General features: G+C 48.9%; 10 protein-coding genes across 10 annotated transcripts; 5 read left to right on the forward strand and 5 right to left on the reverse strand.

The window, feature by feature from the left end:
* Nucleotides 1-903: 903 nt before the first annotated feature.
* Nucleotides 904-2331, forward strand: N7496_007661 (uncharacterized protein; the record flags this gene model as incomplete). The annotated part of the gene is made up of 1 exon (XM_056700580.1): nucleotides 904-2331. The coding sequence occupies one exon, from the start codon at nucleotides 904-906 to the stop codon at nucleotides 2329-2331; it is 1428 nt and encodes a 475-aa protein (XP_056552643.1).
* A 310-nt stretch (nucleotides 2332-2641) lies between these two features.
* Nucleotides 2642-3446, reverse strand: N7496_007662 (peroxiredoxin family protein; the record flags this gene model as incomplete). Its single annotated transcript, XM_056700581.1, has 5 exons — nucleotides 2642-2677; nucleotides 2731-2877; nucleotides 2942-3105; nucleotides 3194-3306; nucleotides 3397-3446. The coding sequence occupies 5 exons, from the start codon at nucleotides 3444-3446 to the stop codon at nucleotides 2642-2644; spliced, it is 510 nt and encodes a 169-aa protein (XP_056552644.1).
* A 713-nt stretch (nucleotides 3447-4159) lies between these two features.
* On the forward strand, nucleotides 4160-5290 carry N7496_007663 (sugar phosphate isomerase/epimerase family protein; the record flags this gene model as incomplete). Its single annotated transcript, XM_056700582.1, has 1 exon — nucleotides 4160-5290. One exon carries the CDS (start codon nucleotides 4160-4162, stop codon nucleotides 5288-5290), a length of 1131 nt encoding a protein of 376 aa, XP_056552645.1.
* A 597-nt stretch (nucleotides 5291-5887) lies between these two features.
* Nucleotides 5888-7635, forward strand: N7496_007664 (uncharacterized protein; the record flags this gene model as incomplete). The annotated part of the gene is made up of 6 exons (XM_056700583.1): nucleotides 5888-6039; nucleotides 6098-6255; nucleotides 6311-6769; nucleotides 6826-6949; nucleotides 7001-7312; nucleotides 7374-7635. 6 exons carry the CDS (start codon nucleotides 5888-5890, stop codon nucleotides 7633-7635), a joined length of 1467 nt encoding a protein of 488 aa, XP_056552646.1.
* Nucleotides 7636-8025: 390 nt separating this feature from the next.
* On the reverse strand, nucleotides 8026-9027 carry N7496_007665 (NAD(P)-dependent alcohol dehydrogenase; the record flags this gene model as incomplete). The annotated part of the gene is made up of 1 exon (XM_056700584.1): nucleotides 8026-9027. The coding sequence occupies one exon, from the start codon at nucleotides 9025-9027 to the stop codon at nucleotides 8026-8028; it is 1002 nt and encodes a 333-aa protein (XP_056552647.1).
* Nucleotides 9028-10074: 1047 nt separating this feature from the next.
* On the forward strand, nucleotides 10075-11891 carry N7496_007666 (putative MFS transporter; the record flags this gene model as incomplete). The annotated part of the gene is made up of 6 exons (XM_056700585.1): nucleotides 10075-10240; nucleotides 10300-10325; nucleotides 10383-10668; nucleotides 10718-11132; nucleotides 11212-11679; nucleotides 11732-11891. The coding sequence occupies 6 exons, from the start codon at nucleotides 10075-10077 to the stop codon at nucleotides 11889-11891; spliced, it is 1521 nt and encodes a 506-aa protein (XP_056552648.1).
* Nucleotides 11892-12358: 467 nt separating this feature from the next.
* On the forward strand, nucleotides 12359-14034 carry N7496_007667 (MFS transporter; the record flags this gene model as incomplete). The annotated part of the gene is made up of 4 exons (XM_056700586.1): nucleotides 12359-12531; nucleotides 12603-12985; nucleotides 13051-13321; nucleotides 13383-14034. The coding sequence occupies 4 exons, from the start codon at nucleotides 12359-12361 to the stop codon at nucleotides 14032-14034; spliced, it is 1479 nt and encodes a 492-aa protein (XP_056552649.1).
* Nucleotides 14035-14258: 224 nt separating this feature from the next.
* On the reverse strand, nucleotides 14259-16674 carry N7496_007668 (fungal specific transcription factor domain-containing protein; the record flags this gene model as incomplete). Its single annotated transcript, XM_056700587.1, has 2 exons — nucleotides 14259-15257; nucleotides 15349-16674. The coding sequence occupies 2 exons, from the start codon at nucleotides 16672-16674 to the stop codon at nucleotides 14259-14261; spliced, it is 2325 nt and encodes a 774-aa protein (XP_056552650.1).
* A 712-nt stretch (nucleotides 16675-17386) lies between these two features.
* Nucleotides 17387-18821, reverse strand: N7496_007669 (uncharacterized protein; the record flags this gene model as incomplete). The annotated part of the gene is made up of 2 exons (XM_056700588.1): nucleotides 17387-18194; nucleotides 18259-18821. 2 exons carry the CDS (start codon nucleotides 18819-18821, stop codon nucleotides 17387-17389), a joined length of 1371 nt encoding a protein of 456 aa, XP_056552651.1.
* Nucleotides 18822-19511: 690 nt separating this feature from the next.
* N7496_007670 (uncharacterized protein) lies at nucleotides 19512-20983 on the reverse strand (the record flags this gene model as incomplete). Its single annotated transcript, XM_056700589.1, has 6 exons — nucleotides 19512-19937; nucleotides 19993-20106; nucleotides 20167-20261; nucleotides 20330-20469; nucleotides 20564-20790; nucleotides 20846-20983. 6 exons carry the CDS (start codon nucleotides 20981-20983, stop codon nucleotides 19512-19514), a joined length of 1140 nt encoding a protein of 379 aa, XP_056552652.1.
* Nucleotides 20984-21011: the final 28 nt, after the last annotated feature.

The raw sequence follows: 21011 nt of genomic DNA on the forward strand, positions 1-21011 counted from the left end.
TAGCACGACCATCATTCCGGACCAATTCTCGGCAGACTTGACTATTTCGGCCGCCAAGGCTAGTCGACGGGCACTTGCAGCAGTAGAGGGCGATCATGACGAAGGTGGAAGAACTAGCGGAACATGAAAAGCAAAAGAGGATGTGATTCACTCTACTGTAGAACGGCAATCGTAAAAGATGTACGATTTACAGCCATATCAAGGACCTCGGTGACTGCAATGAGACCAGAGATTCTGTAGACACGCGATAACCCGCCCACACTAGTAGATGCTAACGACTTTCGTTAAAACTCGATATCTTCTGTGCAGAAATGAGTCTCGAAGAGGGAAGGGAGGGATATCTCTACTTTGATCTCGAATTATTCCTTATCAATTAGTACTAAACGATCATGTTTATTACTATTACGACGTATTTAGTTTCGTGACATTTGCGCAGCGGCGAATTTGATGACCGCATGGTGGAGTAGGAAAGAAATTTCATCCACAATTCCACCAAAGGCTCCGCTGCCGACGATTCCAACGCCCCGTTGTGTTCCAAAATACCACCTTTATACATCCACCGGGGTTACTATGGTCCAATACAATCGTAGAGTGGAAAGAAGTGGACCAATCGAGGGCAGAGTGACTCTCCTCTAAGGCACTCTTTCGTGTCTTTGCATAGATTTGAACCAGTCAAACAATTCCTCGTCTCCCCACTTGATAAGCCGCTTATCAGTGGATGCTTCACACTTTTTGACTTTTGCCTTTCGCGAAAGAATTCATCTTTTCCTCTCCGAAATCACCCTTATATCCCCGAAGTGATGCGACCGGTCTTTTGAAAAGTTGACCGTTTATGAAGACCATGAATCTCCAGTGGAAGATTCCACAAACATGACTCTCGAGTCCACTGTATATCCTTCCATGATGACCCGTTCACTTCATCTACCCAACGACGTGCTGCTTTTAGTTGGTGAACATCTGGAAAGCCATACAGATCGCTGGAATCTTATTTTTGTCTCCCGTCACTTCCATGACCTCTTTGTCTCCCTTCTCTACCGGGTGGTTCGGCTAAACAATTGGCGCGATGCTTACTCGTTCCTTTGCGCCATCACCAAACGCCCGCCACTTACAAGAGCAGTACGCGAGCTTGACCTGAGTGGTTGGCAAAGGGACCTAATCCCCCAAGAAGATTGGCAATCGCTGCAAAGGTCCACCACATTAAAAGATTGTGTCGAAGTCTCCTCATATTCCCCTGACGAAACGGCACAATGGAACGAGCATCTTGCCACAGGTCGGGGTGATGCGTGGATTGCATTAATGCTGCCACTATTGACCCAGCTTCGGCAGCTTCATATCGTTTATTATACGCATCCCATCTGCTTGAACCACATCATGCAGCGGGCAATCAATGGCGAGAGACCGTTCCAATCGCAGCCCGGTTTTCAGCACTTGCGCAAAGTCTCTTTACATCATCAAGAGGACGTTGATCATTCCGCAGCGCAAGAGGATGCAGGAAATGACTATCATCAAACTTCATCAGCTCTCCTATTGTCATTCTTCCGGTTATCTTCCATGCGCTCACTGGTTGCCAACTCGGTGGTGGATCCGACCTCGGACGAGTCAGACTTTGATGTAGAGGAAACTGAGCAATCGCATTCGGGCCTTTCCTCGATCACCGAGATAGACCTGCGTCATAGCAGTGGTAACCATGGCATGGAAGCCTTGATATCCTCGTGTACAGATCTGAAGTCGTTCAAATATCAGCACTCGGATTCGCATCTTGCCTCTCACGGCTATCTACCGAGTGCTTTCTATCACTCTTTGACTCGCAGCAAACGGACCCTCCAGACATTGTGGCTGGACCACTACGGGGATCATTATCCTTTCACATCTGCCGGACTTAATCAGACCCACGATGAATGGTTTGGATCTTTAGCTGATTTTTCCGCCCTTCGAGAGATTCGCGTTCGCTTGCCCAATCTCCTCGACATTCGATATCAAAACGAACCAACGACTCCTCTCCTGAATTGCTTACCTGGATCACTCGAGACCCTTTACATCGAAGGATGTGAGGAGCGACATATGGGTATGCTAGTCTCACAACTCCGGACTGTTGTTAAGAACCGTCCCTCTCGATTCCCTCGCCTCCGATACTTGGATGTCGAGGGGGCATTCCAGAATGCCTCGGGCGATGAACTTGGTGACACGAGCGTCCCGGTGTCTAGCCGCACCGATCACACCATCAAGGCCAAGATTATGCAAGCTGCAGAGTTATTGCACGAGGATTGTGCTTCGGTTGGATTGGAACTGCATGTCCATGACCGCGCCTTTTCCAAAGATTTGCGTTATTGACGAGATACCCTTTGAAGCTCCTTTCCTCTTCTCGGAAAATCACTGCCTCCTTTTGTTTTAAACGTGATGATTTGACGTTCTTGCATATAGATTTACCCCTGTGATGTATATACTCCAGCAGGGTCTGGAAGCTTCTTTGCGCATACTTGAATTCATGGACATACATCGTCTATTGCGATGCTTAGGTATTCTATCTATGGACTCTTTCAATGAGCGACAATTATGGATAACGACCGAGGAACGCATTACGCATGGCTGGCCGCTGGTTAATACTTGCAAACGAGATCAATCTCGTTTTCTAGGGTCCCGTTCACAGAGATGCCAGGACAGCGTCGGCACCCGATTTCTACAAAGTCCATTAGCTTTTATCAGAGGGGGTGGGGAACGGGATGCTCCTACCTTGACGGCGCCCCTCTCGGTCTCGATTTGCGCATAGCTGACCTTGCCGTGGTCAATGACAATAGCATAGCGACTAGTGCGTCCGGATGCCTCATCAGCCCAGCCAATGCTCTTAGAGAACTGAGCATCGGGATCAGAGAGGAAAAGCTATTCCCCCCCCAAAATTGTTACTGATTGACCAAGGTACTCATATAAGGCGGGTAATACTCACGATCTCATCTCTGCGAACCTCGTTGGCTTTGCCCCAGGCGCTCATGACGAAGGGGTCGTTGAAAGCCACGACGGCAACGATATCCACACCCTTTGCGCGGAGCTGGGGCAGGTTCTTAATGTATCCGGGCATGTGGTTCACGGAGCAGGTGGGGGTGAAAGCACCTAGAGGTTTCAAATTCCTGATCGTCAGTCCTTGATCCATTGGCCAAAACAGATAGACGGGGGAGGGGGGAAACATTTGGAGACTCACCGGGAACGGAGAACAGGACAACCTTCTTGCCCGCCCATTCCTTCGAGGCATTGTAGTTAATAGGGATACCGCAGGCCTTAATATCACCGCTCTCTTCCGACCAGGGGATGTATCTGCAGACGGGGAGTTGTTAGCGGAGCTTCTGGAGGTACAGTACTGTGGGGGATAGCTCCAAGGGTCCGAGACACTGTGGAGGCACTCACTTGAAGACGACGTCACTGGGGAACGCGTCACCGGACTTGAGGGTAGCCATTTTGAGTATATGCTGAATTATGATCGAGAAAGATGGGAGAGATTGTGAATGAGAGTAAGAACGGAAAGAATAAGAAGGAGGAGTCAATTGAGCACGACAGCGAGACTGCGGGGCAACTGGAAATCACCTCGGGACGGGGGAAGCTGAGTCATCCGACAACTGGCCAGTCCGGGGACCGGAGTCCGCCGATATTCCGAGGTTTTCCCTTTCAACACAATCATCCATTCTCCAGTTCTCAACCTCAACCACAAAGGAAAGCGACCTTGGTCTGATCTCACAATGTCCATTCTCTATCTCGACGGGATATTCCACTCGTCGAAGCTGCAACCTCTACCCTCCGTTTCGGGGCCATCGATGCGTTATTTTTGGCCGTTGAGTGGACTGCATTGAGGATGATCAATCTTATTTTCTTCATACTCTTCTCATTGATTCTGGAAGTTCTGCCTCGATATCAATGCCTGGCATGCGACATGCTTCTATAAACTATATCAACTCGTTCCTCGAAACCCCGGCATCTTTTTTTAAAATGCCGGTCTGCGGGGGTGGGGTTTGGTGGCGCGGGTCTCCAGACTCTCCACGGATATTCGATCATCCATCCAACTTAATAATATCACGGAATTAGCAACCATCAAGCGATTACTCTGACTCTGACTCCTCATCATCCTTGATCCTTCAAGTCCTACACAATATCCTCTACCTGGCCTCCCGCAAGCATGAATGAGTTTGGCATCGCCACTTTGTCTCTCGGAAATTGGAGAGAGCACCGGCTCACTCCCCGACTCGAAGCAGCTGCCAAGGCCGGTTACCAATGGATTGACCTCTTCGACGAGTGCTGGGCTGCCTATCTGGAGGAACACGGACTTCCCGGCGATCAACTATGGGAGCCAACTCCTGAGAATCTCCGCGTTGCAGGCAAGCTGGGTGATCTTGTGAAATCGTTGGGAATGCGCATTGCTTGTACCCAGCCTCTGCGGAAGATCGAGGGTGTGAAAGACCCCGAGGAACGCCGAGCAACCCTCGACTTGGTTGCCAAGCGGTTCCCGTTTATGCGTGCCTTCGACACCGATCTCGTGTTCATGTGCGCCAATATTCGCACCGATGAAGGAGTAACATCTGACCTGAAGACCGTGGCTCGAGATCTCGCAGAGCTGGGCGACATGGCTGCTGCATATGCAAGGAAGGATGGAGGACGTATGCTCAAGATCGGCTATGAGGGTCTGTCCTGGGCGACAAGAAACACATGGTCAGCCTCGTGGGAAGCGGTGAGGTTCGCCAACCGTCCAAATGTTGGACTGATCGTCGATGCATTCAATGTCCTAGCTGTGGAGTTTGCAGACCCTTACAACCCAGCCGGACATGGGCGCATCTATCCGACTCTGGAGGAGTCCCTTGATGTCCTCGCCGGATCTATGGCATCTCTGGCGCGCACCGTTCCAGGAGACCGAATCTTCTTTTTCCAGTGCGGCGACGCGGAGCTAGTGAATCCAGCAACATTCCATCCACCGACCGACCCAGACACCCCAGCTCTTCTCCCCTGGTCGAGAAACCATCGTCTGTACCCTTTAGAGCAATCACTAGGGGGGTATATGCCCGTGGAGCTCGTAGCCGCTGCTGTGCTTGCGACGGGGTATAAAGGACCAATGTCCCTCGAGGTCTTCAACACCTCTCTGAACCAACCTGGAAATGATGTACCAATAGTCCATGCCTCTCGGGGCATCGTCAGTCTCCAAAGAATGATGGAGGTTGCAAGATCGTTACCTCGTTTCTGGGAGAGTCAAGCCGATGAACACCAAGCGATATCCACAGTCGCCCGACGCTTGCGAACATCGAGTCAGAGGCTATAGGTTTATCGTTCAAAGTATGTTAAATAATGAAATATTGCCGTGATTCTTATTGGACAGATAGAAAATCCCTTCCGAAGTTCTTTCAAGGCGTAGACCAAATTTCTCACTATAAATCGGCAACTTCCTCTGTATCAGAGATTGATGTCCGGCCAGTAGATCTCAGTCTCAGGTGATAAATTTCGACATTCTGTTTTAAGACCCATCTTCTGTTCTCTGTCCCGGTAAACTGGGTATTCGGCGCGTCCACATGTGTGCGTGAACTGAGGTGGTGCGGAATAAACCAGAAAATAATACTCCGCCGAATGGGCGGATTTCGGGAATTCAGGAAGACACGGAACTCACGAGCTCTTGACGACGGCTGTTGATTTATCCATTTCTGCTGAAGACTAGTCGGTGCGGAGAAGTTGAGCCCCCCTAATAGATCATTCCTGATTGATCAATATGTGGGGACGATTCCCTCCGGCCACTTAATTTGACTGCCGGTACCGAGGCCAGACATCAAGTGCATTGTGAGCAACATCGACTTTGTATAAGTAATAGGGACCCTATCTTTTCCAAATATGGATCAAGGATTCAACCAAAGAAGATTCCCAAATAATGGAGGTTCTTGATGTCGATACTCTCGTCTGCGGCGGTGGCATGTCTGGCATGGCGTGTGCTGCATTTGCCGCAGAGGCTGGAGCCCGAACACTGGTGGTAGAGAAGCAAGGGGAAATTGGCGGATCTTCAAGTCTCTCCGCAGGCATGTTGTAAGTTCCATCGTCCGATACTTGACTGTTACAGGTTGTTGACAAGTTGAACACGCAGCTGGGCACCACACACATATGACAAGCTGAGGTCCTGGGTTCCAGATGGTGATCCCGCATTGCAGCGCGCATGGTTGGACGAATATCTTCCAGCAGTTCAGTGGATGCGCGATAATGGCATACCCACTGCGAAACGATTCGATGGCATCATGACAATTGGTATGTTGACTATCGGCTGTGGATAGTCGTGTCACGCATGCTGATATTGACCTAGGAATTGGATTTCCAATCAAAATCCCCGACCTCCACAGGTCTCACCAACAACGTATCACTGCAAGCAATAATGGCTCTCGAATCCTCACCAATACATCAGTAGTCAAACTCACTCACGAAGACCCCGGGGTACCTGGATCTCGCGTTAATGGTGCCATCATATGCGAACAAAAGTCCGGGTGTCCCGCCGTTTATTATCAGGTCAAGGCCAAGCTGGTTGTTCTGGCTACTGGCGGTTTCCAGGGATCCCCCAGCATGACAGCCAAGTATCTCGGCCAAGGAGGTGATAATATTTTCGTGCGTTCTAATCGGGGCTCTGTGGGCGATGGTCTCAGCTTAGCTATCGCAGCTGGAGCTGGAACAAGCACAGGTTTGAACACTTTCTATGGCCACTTGTTGGCGGCACCCGTCCGAGCCGAGGATGTAAGTCCACAGGACTATCTCCCTTTGGCTCAGTATCGTTAGTACTCCTACACCCCTTGGTCAATAATTGCCCTATTACTAACTGCAGCCCAGAGAGCAAATACTGTATGCTTCTCAATCAATCTGGACGCCGGTTTACCGATGAGACTATGGGCGATGAAATCGTGAACCAATACTTGGCCAAGCAGGAAAAGCGCCGTGGCTTCCTACTCTTCGAGTTAGTACCTTTGATATCAGATATTCGTGTTATAACTAAACTGGTCTTTAGTGAGAAAACTCGCCTCCAGCACTGCATGGGCGCACTCTTCCCTAACGCAGGGGATGTTGACCGATTGCAGAAAGCTCGCGAATACGGCTGCCATGTTGCAAAGGCATCCACCCTTGATGAGCTCCTGGAGGTTCTCCATGCCTGGGGAGTGGACCACATTCAAGCAGGCAACACGATTGAGCGATACGATCAATTTGTCCGTCAAGGTCAGAGGAATGTTGATCTTGATGCCCCGGCTGGTGGTGTAGGAGCTCCTCCGAGACCATTGGTCGATGGAGAAGGTCCGTTCTACGCCATGGAGGTTCAACCGTCGTAAGTGTCTAATATCCATGTACCTGCTAGGCACCTAATGAGTCTAACGTTCAATTCTTAGCATCACCTTCACCTACGGAGGAATTTCAGTTGATACCCAAGGGCGTGCTTTAACACGCGACAAGAACATAATTCCGGGATTGCTCGTGGCGGGAGTTGACGGAGGAGGTTTTAGCAACCTGGGCTATGCTGGAGGTCTTGCACTTGCCTTTGTGACCGGGTTATGGGCTGCCCGATCCGTTGCACGAGAACTGGGGTTGGCAGAGCCCTCTCTACCATCTGCCGATGCAAGAGACGCAGCGCCTCTTCAGTCTCGTCTATAGATACTTATTATACCTTTCTCGCGATGGGAGCTCAGTGCATTAGGCACTCAATTTCCATTTTGAAATAACGTATAATAAAGGGAATGAACGGTAGCTAGCAATTGACAGTGAGTAGATTCTTGCATGGTCCAGCATAATGAAATCTCTACCTCGTCGCACGGGATCCTCGAGCGGCAACTATTCAAGCCCGACACCCCGAAGTATTCCTCCGAAACTTATGTCCTATGTTTAAATATAAAAGAAACGCTCGCTTTTACTGTGAAATATTCACATCCCAATTCGAGAGTGACAAGAGTTCAAAGAAGTTTTTAAAGATTTCCCTAGATTGCAACAGTTATACTTTACAGCGTGCTAATTATACCTTAGGTCCAACTTCCTTTTGTCCTGCCCTCAATTCTCTGCCACAAGGACGCCACGGTACCGCATCTTGCCTTCCTCCAGAGTCTTGAGGCTCTTCTTGACTCCTTCAAGTGTCATTGGGAATGTCATGTTGATGGGTTTGATATTATGCACAGCGGCAAAATCAAGCATGTCGCGGTGAACCTGTCTTGCTGAAACGATTCCTCCTTGTATACGGAGGCCGTTCAGCAGCACAGGCATGTATGGGATCTTCAAGTCGTTCGAGTCGACAGAGAGGGGTGAAATTACGCCGTTCGGAGCCATCACACTCAAATACATCCCCCAGTCTGGTTGGCTGCTGGTAGTCACGATCAGGTTATCGATTGGTTGATCCAACTTCAACCCCTTCACCCCCTTGGTTGCATAGAACTCCTTTGCACCCAACTTCAATGCCTCTTCTTTCTTGCTGTCGGTGCCCGAGAACACAACCACTTGGCAACCCATCTTTGCCGCAAATTGGATAGCCAGATGACCCAGACCTCCTACGCCAACAATACCAACTCGAGCCGTGGGACGGACTTGGGCGACGACGAGTGCATTAAAAACAGTCGATCCACCACACATCAGAGGGCCAGCATCCTCGTTACTCATGTTGTCCGGAATTTTAAACAAAAATGCTTCACGCCATACGGCGTGGGTGCCGAATGAGCCTTGGTCAAGATCTGCGAAAGCATACATCTTGCGCTCTCGACATAGAGTCTCCCATCCGGTAAGGCATTGACGACAGTGACCGCAGCAATCATGCTCATATCCCCAACCCACACGATCGCCTTTCTTCAGAATATGGGCATCAGGTCCAGTTTCTTCCACGACACCGGTCCCTTCATGGCCTAGTGCCATATCGTTGTTTCGGTAGTGAACATCAGTGAAACAGACGCCCGAGTGCGTGATCCGAATGAGTACATCATCGCGCTTCAGGTCGGGTCGTTTGGTTTTCCCTTGCACAACGGTTCCATCTTTCGACCCTTTGAATACAGTGAACTCGATCGGCATTGTTGAAGAATTCGAGCAATAGATCTTTTCGGCAGAATCTGACTGCAACATGGTTTTGGCGAGCTACTGGTCTGCTTTTAAGATCTTGGAAGTCGTTGAACGCTACGTCACCATCCATTTCAATTGCTACATACGGTAGCAGTCCTAGTCTTGACCTAGAGTCAGCTTACTGAAAATAGAGTTTTGAGCTGTGAGTGAAAGGATATGTGATGCAATTGATGCAAATTGGTGGGCGTGGACGGATCCTGTACGGATCCGTTCGGGCCGCTGATATCATCGCAGTTGGATCTTGCTTTCGACCAGGTATCCATTTATGGTTATCCAAGAAAACTCATAGGTAACAAGTAAAGACGGAGATAACGAAGTTCGTATTCAAATGGGGATGGATTATGGACATTAGAGCTTGTTCCACGAACTTACTTTAGACCTGTCGCTATTCGTACTCGACTCTATATATCCATTGCCGCATCAGGCACAGTTTGAGTGCCGGTACTCAATAGTTTTCCTGCAGACCACAAAGGCAGACAACGTATATGCTGACTCCCTTAAATGACGTTAGACAAGTGTATTTTAAAAAATCATCATGGTTCCCAATAATTCCTTGAGAGGAGGATGTGAGTAAAAATCCTTATTGACTGAGCAGTGATGTTCTCGTAGAGACAAAACCTGCAATATCCGAAACAAATCCTGGTTTGGGACCGCCCATCCCTCGCACACCCTCTTGAACAATGATGTCTTATTGAGAAAAACCGATCGATCCAGCCTGTGAAGACTTTGGTCTGCCCTCTTTAAATGAAGCCGATGCTTTCCGAAAATAGCCTTTTGACCTCTCCACCGCCCGCAAAGCGGCGGACAGTAGTCCGATTCTGCCTGATTCTATCAGGCGGTGAATCTCGCGATATCGGCCGTCCCAATCAGGAAAGTCTCGAAAAGTTAGTTTTGTGTTTTTTTTTTGTTGTTTTCGAGTCGTCAACTTTTTAAGACTTAACTTAAGTCTTTGCGTGAAAAAATATTGAAAGCGTAACCCGGAATATTCGGAGTGAGGGAATGATTCAACTACCCGGTGTTGGCCCTGCCAACGACCCCGCGCATCTCTCCGACAAGGATGAAGCGTTAGCTGTAGTGAGCGATGTGGCTCAGGAGATCGACCCCGTGGTCGGAAAACGAGTGTTGAGGAAGATCGACCGGTACTTCATGCCAGCGATGCTGATTGGTAAGTTGAAAACCTCCCTCGTTGAATGCATCACGATCTCTAATCAATTCTCGGCACAGGTTACGGCTTGGTCTACTATGACAAGGTTAGCTAAGCTCGACAAACATCATATCTGCGACACACAAGTTGACAATTCAAACAGGCGATTCTGGGCAGTGCAGCACTGTTTGGGATGACTACTGACCTTCAATTGAAAGTTGTTGACAATTCAACCTCTCCAGCTACAGTTGATACGTCACGTCTTAGTTGGGCTACATCAATTTTCTATTTTGGAATGTTGGCGGGGCTTTATCCAATGACATTTGTGTCGCAAAGATTTAATACTCGGCACGTCCTGGGTCCTGTCGTTCTCCTATGGGCAATTGTTTGCGCGGCCACTGCTGGTGTCACGTCCTGGCAAGGACTCTTCGTACAGCGGTTCTTCCTTGGTACATATACATCTTCTACTTTGCGCTACATCTCTCTAACATTGAGTAGGCTTCATCGAGAGTGTGATCCCAACTAGTTTCATGACCATCGTTAGTGGTTACTATACGCAGGAGGAGCAGGCTCTTCGGCAAGCTTGGTGGTTCTCAGGTACTGGCTGGTTCACTATCATTGGCGGTGCCTTGAACTATGGCTTTGGCCAGATTACCTCTGGGTCCTTAGCCAGGTGGCAGTATATATATATTCTTGCCGGGGCCTTGACATTCCTTTTTGGCCTTTGGTGCTGCACCATTCCCAACTCGCCCGTGTCGGCCTGGTTCTTGACTCCAGAGGAGCGGATGGTAGCCGTGGAGCGATTGCGAAAGGGCCAGACCGGTGTCCGATGCCAGAAGATCAAGTTTGATCAGATCAAAGAGTCATTGGCCGATGTCAAAATCTACCTAGTGGCTATTATGATGGCTGCAGCGTGAGTTTCCCTCGAAGCAGTCTGCAGTGTACCTGAATATACTTGCAACCTCCACATTCCATGCTAATAACATCACTAGGTACACGATCAACGGCGCTATTTCTGGATTTGGGCCCTTGATTGTTTCTACATTTGGATACAACACTCTGGAATCTATCTTGTTCCAATTCCCCGTGGGAGGTGTTTGCGTTATCTTTATCCCGCTGTGTGGATACATCTCTACCGTTGTTCCCAATACCCGCATCCCTATGCTCATTGCATGCTGTCTCCCTGTCATTGCCGGATGTGTGATGATTTGGAAATCTCACTGGGGATATCAGCCTGCCGTTCCGGTCATTGGCTATGCGCTGACTGGTTTCTTCGGACCGGTGGTCAGTTTGATCATCACACTTGGCGCCACTAATGTCGCGGGTGCTACTAAGAAAACAATCATGGCTGCCACAGTCTTCGTTGCCTATACAGTCGGAAACATTATTGGACCACAGCTTGTCAAGAGCAATACAAAGGCCCAGCATTACCCGGAATTATGGACCGGAATGGTGATATGGTCAGTGTTGCTGTTCATCATGAAATCAACCTTACAACTAACCGGACTATAGTTATTCTATCACTATCACTGCCGCCGTCGCCTTATATGTTGTCCTGTGGAGAGAAAACAAGGCTCGGGAGGCAATCGAACTTGACGAGGTGCAACGCGACAAGATTGCCTTCGACGATCTCACTGACAAGCAGAATCCATTCTTCCGGTATGCTCTGTAAATTCGTTCGAGAAAACAGTCCGTCCGAGCAACGATCTAGTCTGCACCCAAGCCCCATTCAACCTGGGACGACAGACTTTGTTTCAAAATTGATTGAATGCGTGAATCTACGTATCAAACCAATAATTGAACTCTTTAAGAGTTAATATTAGTTCATAATTTCCGGCCTCTCTTTTGTAGAGGCATCTGCTGTCAGCGGAACCACTTACAAACGAGTCATCCATGCATGACCTTTATTACACTGGACCATCCCGTAGGTAGCGCATTTGTATTCCCAAATCAATCATTCCCCGAGTCACTCATCTCCCGTAATATCTTTTTCCGGGCCCCGTGGCGGGCATTCGTCACGGTGAGCTAGGTCATCCATCTCGGAATCTTCAAGATTCCGGATTCCTTTACCCCGCAAGATTTCGCTCTTATATCAACCAAATCACCCCGGTGGTTCAATAAAATCCAACCTTTTTTGCAATGTCAGAGGTACAGAAGGCTGAAGTCAGCATTTGCTCAGATGACTTGGTCACCAGTCGTAACTCCAGGTTTGAGGTAACGTGGGGTGCTGCTGATAAGGGAAATCCAAGAACCTGGCCAGTCTGGTACAGATGCTTTGTTGTTGCTGCCACGTCCTTCTCGACCACAACGGTGTAAGTTTCTTTTTTTTTCTTGTGGAATAAGCAAGATCGCACCAATAACATCCAGCGATGTTGGTTTTCAGGATCATGTATACCACAATGTATACCTCGGGTCTTGAAGGGATGCAGGACGCATTCAAATCCTCAGAAACCGTGGTACTACTGGGTCTTACTACAAATCTTTTCGGTCTCGGCATCGGATCAGCCGTTCTTTCGTCACTGTCTGAGATCTACGGCCGAAGGCCTATTTACATCCTCTCCGTGTTACTCTTTGGCATTTTTGTTCTACCTGTGGCGCTCGCAAAAAATATCGAATCAATCTTAATTAGCAGATTTCTCAGTGGTTTCTTTGGGGGAGTTTCGATCTCGAGTGGACCAGGAAGCGTTGCTGATGTGACTGATGATCAATACCGTGCTCTGGCTTTGAGCTGCTGGAGCCTTGGGACAATGAATGGCCCTGTCTTAGGTATGCTCTGAACTCCGGATTCGTCTAATCCCGACTTACCTTCTCACGATTTATTTGACACGTAGGTCCCATAATTGGGGGTTTCATCTTTCAGTATCTTGGATGGCGTTGGATCAATTGGATCGTCTTGATTTGTACCGGGGTCTCTCTCATCTTGATGTTTCTAGTCAAAGAGACATATGCACCTGCCCTCCTTCGCCAACGAACCAAGAAATTGCAGAGAGACACAGGCGATATGCGCTGGTGGTGTCGATTCGACCATGAGCACACGGGGCTTCAAATTCTGAAAACCAACTTGATCCGTCCCGTTCGGATGATTTTCTTCGAGCCGATTTGGTAATTGAATCTAGTTTTGCCCGGCACATGCATTATGAGTGATATACTAACCCGTCGGTAGTGTCTTCTGGAACTTATATATTGGAATAGTTTATGCTGTCCTTTTTCTATGTTTCGTTGCCTATCCCATAGTCTTCCAAGAGCATCGGAGCTGGTCTCCAAGTCTTGCAGGGCTAGGTTACTGTGGTATCGGCATCGGAACTGCCATTGCCGTCGTTTCAGAGCCTCTGATCCGAAAGGTTATCAATTTACACCGTTCAGACCCAAGCACGGGTCGACCAGCCCCTGAGGCTGCCGTGTGGGCAGTTTGTTTAGGAAGTGTCTTAATCCCAATAGGAGAGTTCTGGTTTGCGTGGACAGCTAAATCATCAGTCCATTGGATACTCCCGATCCTAGCGGGTCTCCCATTTGGATTGGGCAACGGTCTGGTTTTCATCTACGCAACAAACTACATTGCTGGAAGCTACACAGTTTACGCGGCCTCGGCCATGGCAGGAAATTCAGTTGTCCGATATGGCCTTGGCGGCGTTCTCCCGCTTGCTGGTTCCAAGATGTACCACACACTGGGCCCTAACTGGGCCGGGACTATGTTGGCCATCATTGAGGTTGTATTGATCCCCATCCCATTCTTCTTCTACAAATTTGGCCACAAAATTCGGCTTCGTAGCCCTATGATTGTGAGTGAAATAGGAAACGGGGCATCTGGCAAATGATTCAAGGTGACGAAACATGGCTATAGTCTACCTAGTCCTTTGGGGCCTCGCAATATTGGGGCTCGCAAATCTCTTACCGGTTCCATCCAGTATATATGGCTTCAAATTCCATAGAGGTTACAGCTATCTCGGATCTGAATTAGAAATAGAATAATTTCCATTTTTCTCCTCTTTCTTGAAGAATGTTTTTCATCAAAAACAACCCTTCTGCCCTGGTAGATTGATCAATCCCACACAGGGAGAATCTGTGTATCGATGCCATTAGAAAACAAAGACTGTAGCCATTCCATTCCACCGTTGATCATTTCTCCGGGTAATGGAGCATCTAGCCCCCCTTCAGGCGGCACAAACTCGTACATTTGTGACGAAATAGCTCCATAATCATCACGACTGCTTTGAGTATCCGCTTCGCCCCTCATTCTAACATAGGATTCTGTTTCATTACGCATGTCTGCTGTGGGATATGGGAAGTCCTGTGGTCCTCGAGAGCTGGCATCCTCCAAGGTTGGAGGACGGTCACCACCAAAGTTCAACATCGATGAGACAGCGCCGGCTCCTTCTCGTGTTGGGTCAATCCTTTGGTAATTCTGCGTTTCCTTGACTCCTGAAATCGACCCGGTGCCCGGCTCTGACCGAACATAGGGGTTGGCAATGATGTTGATGTGACTCTGAGGTTCCAGTGGAGGTGCTGGAGAAGACATTGTCGGTTGATTGATTAAATTTACCATCTTGGAGTGTTTAGATGGACGTCTTTCGTTCTTTGAATTTGGCTGGGCCAAAGCTTTGCTCGCAGACACGCCGCTTGCACCATCTGCAAAGTGAGACCTGCGGTCTAGCGGTAGATCATTGGAACTTAAGATTGCATCTGCAATTTGATTCAGTTTCCATACTGTTTGCACCATTTTACCCGACATCCATGTCTTGCGACAATGTTCTTTGAGGGATTGGGTGGCCCTGAGCGTTAGAGCTCCATAGGAGCTTCTAAATGAAGGTTGTTTGATGATAAGTCCAAGTGCAATTATCGTAGCACTGGTCAGGTAATGCAAAAATGGAAACGTGTACTTAGGGTGATCTTCTGGTACGTTTCTAAAGTCATCGATGATTCTCTGAGCCAGGTGCATACAGATGACTTCGTTCTTGATTGCCTCGGGTGGTAAATTGTGGTTACTTCGCGTTTTTCGAAGCATGGGCTTGCGAATCAAAAGATAGAGTGAGCACCATCGCTGCCATGACTTATTAGCTTCGGTACAGTCATAACTGAGGGAATGTAGGGAAAGGCATAAGAGCGGAATCGGGGCGGGATGAAGGACTTACTATGCGCATCATGAGATGTTGCTTCACTTGCCACCAGGCCAAACCTTCACTGTCATATTTATCTTCATGATATGGGTCGTGAGTAAACTCCTTTTGAAGACCCCGCTGCGACTGGGTTGTTAGATGCTCAAGATACTCGTTGAGCAAAGGGCTTGGGGTTGACTCAGATGTGTTAGCCCCGTATAGAGCCTCCCACACCTTTCCAATGACTTTGGAATAGCTAGCCATAGCAATGAGGTACGGGACCGAAGTGGGAATTTGTTCCTTGGTTGACGTATTGGCGTTCATCGCAAGCTGGGTTGTCTTGTTGGTAGTGAGCCATTCGTCACTAACATTGCCGGGGAGTCCCACGTCAACATTTATGTCCTGGATGAGGAATGGACGGCCGGTTTCGATGGCCAATCTTCGATCCAACAGGTAGATGCACCACCACAAGCGGCGAGCCATTTCGCCCTGAAATGCAGACATTGCACTGACAACCCGCTCCCTATGAAGGCCAATATGATGCGCGTGCGATATAGCAAGGGCCAGTATTTTCTCAGCCGATCCGTGCGCATCGAGACGAAATAGGTAAACTACCATCAAAACAACTGTCTGTAGGACAAGGACTTGGTCCGCAGACTGTCGAAATCCGTCAATGAGGTCACCAAATATATCCCTGGCAGCGCTGTAAAGGCTCCAGCCAGCGGAATAAGGGCCTCCGTCGTCTTCCAATCGCGATGATTCAACACATCTTCCGTTTGCGATACCAAGTAGAACCTGGGCAGCTTGCACTCGGTAGCTGCCGTTCTCTGGTTGGTCTTGGAACCCTTCATTCCAGCCACGCTTCCAGAACTCATCATGAAGATGCCACAAACTATGAAGATGGAGGAACGGCACAAGAATATGCACCTCGTCACAAAAAGTGCGCAAAAGACCATCCCATTGGCGACGGTCTGGTACGATGCGATGCATATCCAGAACCCTTTGAATGAAGCTCGTATTTCGCTCTGATAGATATTCTGGTCGTTCATTCGGTGAAGGCGTAAGTTGTGATGTGAATTGTTGGCTTGGCGATGCGGAGCGAAGTCTTTTATATTGCACGCCCATCTGTTCCAGTCGTCCCTCGACAACCGTGAGGCTATGGGCAATGGATGTCTCTCCAGAGAAGGTCGGGACTTGCGGCCGTGGACTTCGAACTCGAGCGCTTGATTCCTGCACCGGGGTTATCTCTTGTCTGAGGGAGGACTCGCCATTACCAAGCGCCTCAGGAGTCCTCTCAGATTCAGCACATCCATCATTTTCGAGGCCGTTCACTAAGCCCAGCTGGCGCTCTACTCTACTCATTCGAGATGCCAAATCTTGGGATCCGGTAGATGCACGCTCTTTGGCTCGCCATCTTCCGCGCATATCTGTACCCACGCGTTGACAGTCTCGTCCCTTGACTGTACAGGCTCGACAGGGAGCATTTCCATCGCACTATCCAGAGAGAGAGCGCGACAAAGATCAGCAGAGAGTTCAAATTGACAACCTTTTGCCTACCCGCTCTTACATACTTTTATTTTACGTCGCTGGCACTGGGCACTACCACAGTCGTATTCTCAGTTATCTCGAAGATATCACGTAGTTTAGAACGGGAAGATGCTTACCATGCCTTCGAAACGTATTTTCCTCTTTTCGCTCGCTTGGGCGAGGGCTGAAGGTCATTGTGGGAGCGGCCTTCGCTTTCACTTTGAGATGGGTGTCTCCGATTACTCTCGGATTCCCGCGAAGCCTCTTGGAAGATTGCACCTCTCATCTTGAGCTATGATAAAAGAAAGTAAGTAAATTCCGACGAGATTGCTGACGGAATTAGTGTGGGGAAGAGGGAAAGCCTACGGGTGGGTCTTTCGGAACGAACGGGATCTTTGACTTTTGGGGGCCTCAAAGAGGAATATTACATTACAATAGGTTGTAGTAAGCGAACATTTACCGAGGAAGTATGTATTCATTTTAGACATCGATGATAGGTAGCTTCGAATCTATCGCGTTGCTAGACACTCTGGATCTGTAAGATCCTCTACCGGCTGAATTCAAATGCCCACGCCGTGCTAGCATCAGTTTGGAAAATAGGGAAAGTCAACACGTCACCGGAGTAAGTATGCGAGACAATGCCGCGGTCACTCGGGGAATCCACTTCTTCATACACAGAAGTGCCCGCAAATCCCCAGGTCTGAATATCAACCGTGCCTTCAGATGGGAGTCCGACGGCACTCATCCCCGTCACGGTGATCTGCCAATTTCCTGCTGTGATGCGTGTTCCTGAAAGAATGCGAACTTTGTCCGAGTCGACCGTAGCATAGACGTCGAACAGGCGATCTCCAGTGCCGGAAGTTTCGACACGGTGTCCTGTCATGTTCCCCTTGTAGTATTTATAGACCTGGAACTCTGGAGCCGGGGCGTAGTCGGTCGCATTATAATCAGTTGGGTCCGACTTTTTGGTAAGGAGATTAGCCATGAGGTCGTGCAATGTCCATCCACCAAGCCAATTCCCACGCAGTCCAAATGCATTGTATCTTTCCAATCGCGAGATCCACCACGCGGCTCCAGCGGGGACTTGCTCGCCATAATTTGCATACTCGTTAATGTTGATCTGGCGATCAGGAAGACCGTAATTTTGCAAAAGCGTCGCAAGTGTGCCGTTCGTGTTTTGAAGATCATTGTCCCAATCGCTCGTTTCGCCTTCCAGATGATAGGAATATTGCTCAGGGATAGTCTTGTTGCCTGCAATCTGAGCCAGCCAGTTGCTCCACCAAGTATTCCCAGACACTGGGCGATAGGCCAACGATGGGCCCGAAATCTGAACTGAGTGGAAGCTTGGATCCTCTCTGTACGACATGATCGTCCATATTAGAACTTGGTCAAATAGAAGAATTCAAAGTTGCCACATACCGAAGGAGCTTGTGTGTACGAATGTACAAGTCAATCCACTGCTGCTGATCGCGTTCCCAGAAGATGCTAATGTCTGGTTCATTCCAAATATCCCAAACCAGACCCTTCAGTGCATTGTTTGCTTTGAGATCCTTCATCAAGGTCTTGATGAACAAGTCATAATCTGACCAGTCGCCTCCATCACCGGGCCAAACTGTCGAAGAATTGGCGTGATCGGTTCCCCATACATCGTGTGGTAGCAGAATAAAGTCAGCACCGTACTTGCGACAAGTTCGGTAGTTTGACAAGGTTGATTCAAGGCGGCCTTTGTATTCTGACAATCCCCAGATCCAACCTCGTGCGGGCGCCTCAAGCTGTGCACCTCCAGCACGGCCATAACGGAAACCTATATCGGTGTACCAATGATCGGGGATTTGATTTGGGGTGTCGGGGATGCCATAGATAAAACCAGAAGCCCAGTGAACGGGCTTGCCCTTTGAAACGCTGAGGTTGACGGTGGCCGTGATATTGTCTGCGGTCACCAAGCCGGCCGCGAGAAGAGATGCGAAGATACTCCACAACATGATGTCGAAAGCTCTGTTGATGTTTCTAGGCTGTTGTTTTTTCCTCTGCGTGGAGTGCAGCTTGAACTCCCTTTTATCCCAGTCCTGAGCCTACCACATCCCACATCTTCTCCGCAATTCCCATATATCGTGCATGCGGTAGGCAGTCCATTTCTTCCGTGGGTGAGGAAAATTGTGGGGGATAATGCGGAGCTCCGGGGATTTTGCAGCTTATTTGTTTAAGAAACGGGTGTTGAGAACCCTGAAGATGTGGCGTTTCCCCTCGCGCACTACATGCAGAACGTTAATTTAGTCATAACAGTCTGTCCTCCGGTGGGGGCCACCAATTTTCCAAGGGTCCTATTCCTGTTCCAGCATTATTCCGGCGGATCGAGAATAGCCAACGCGGCTATAGCAGATGCTTGCCGAAGTTGATCATTTCTCTGGGCATTTAAAATTTCCCTCATCGCTGTCTTCTACGAGCAGCGCGGCTTCTTGATGAACGCTCAAAGGCTCTGTTCATCCTGTGGAATCGTGGGTCTTATCGTGCAACGGAAAGCTCAAGGGCAGAATTTATGTAGAGCCTGCTTGCATTGCTGCTGAGTAGTCGAAGAGTCCTCGGGGGCACTACATAGACTGAAGGAGTCATCGCTCGCCTCGATTAACACAAGAAGTAGAGCTAGCCATAGCATACCCGTATTCATTATTTATCTATATGCGAGAGCCTTTCTCGGCACTGTGGACAATAGTTTCATGGATCACTTTGATCCCACCACCATGACTGGTGTGGCTGGTGGCGTCCCAGTCCCCGTCACCCGCGGTGCATGTAGGTGGTTGCTGGCGTGAAGTCGGCAGAATCATCTGTTCATCACTTATGGTATTCCATTGAGTGTCGCCTGGAATAGAAAGTGGGTGACGGAACTTCTTGCGCCTCGCGTACCCACTCGCATCGCCATCTGATAGTTGGTAGGCTGGGTAACTTTCAGAACCAGCCCCTCTTGTTGTGATATACAGGCCGGCACGGCGAGCAATGCGGCGGAAAAGTGGATAGATCATCGGCACGTTTCCAATGACCACCGCGACGAAGGTTTCGCGACAAGCCCAGCTACCGGCTTGCTGGGCACCATTGGCACCAGCCTGGAAATCATGGTGTCAGATAAGGCACAACAATCATAGGAGAGTGTGATCTTACCGTCAGAATCAAGACGCAGCGTAGAATACCAGCCATCATGACGAAGAGACCGCCGCTGAAGAGAACAAGAAGCTCCAGTTTCTCCCGCCAGTGGAGACGAGCCTTGAAAAGCATCTAACCAACGATCCATGAGCTTTGAATTACGGTAAATAATTGACGAATCGATTTGCATACCGGAGCAGGGATACTAATAAGGTAGATATCGGTCGCAACGTTCAGCACAACTGTGACGTAGATGTCGATCTTAGAGACGGCAGGTTGACAGTAATCTGACCGAAGTTTTCTCGATTAGAGACGCATTATCCCGTCTTGCATGAAGTTTCTGCTTCCCACTTACTTCCGGGGTTTGGATATATCTGCCAGTTTTTGTGCATTGGGTGACAACCGAAGAGAATGGAGCAAATAGTAGCAATGTAAGTGGCGGCAATCAAACCGTATGCGATATTGATTCGGACTCGCATGTTTATCAAGCCCGCTCTAAGCCATTGTTAGCAATTAAATTGAACGAAGAAAAGTATCAAATCCTGCCTGCTCAACTACGGAACGTAGTCTGATCATCTGGGGGTCTCACGTCAAACGAGAGTAAAATATGGCCATGCAAGTTTTCAAAAGCCATAGAAGGAGAGTATACAAAGACCAGCCAGTCACCTGGACCTTAGAGCCTCCGACGCGTAGACGATATTCCTCGGAGTCTGGCGACAGTTGTTTACGTTGTTCATCTGTCATGGAATTGTTGGCAAGGCCTTTGAACCATGCGCCCACCATGTATGCAGCGCCAGTTTCTAACCCGTACACCACCTATATCAATCAGCACGACAGTCAAATAGTGAACAGTACTCAGAATGCCACATACACAAGCCAATAGCATCAGATAATCATCTGCTTGGAAATTCCTCGGTCCTACCATGATCCATCGAGCCACAGTACGCAGACCAATGATCACAATGGCCACAGCCAAGAGTGTGAAAGCCTCTGTGACAAAGTCACCCATGATGGATTCGGTTTTTGCAGATTATATT

This window comes from Penicillium cataractarum, assembly GCF_028827025.1.
Source record: "Penicillium cataractarum strain IBT 29864 chromosome Unknown utg000007l, whole genome shotgun sequence".
NCBI lineage: Eukaryota > Fungi > Ascomycota > Eurotiomycetes > Eurotiales > Aspergillaceae > Penicillium > Penicillium cataractarum.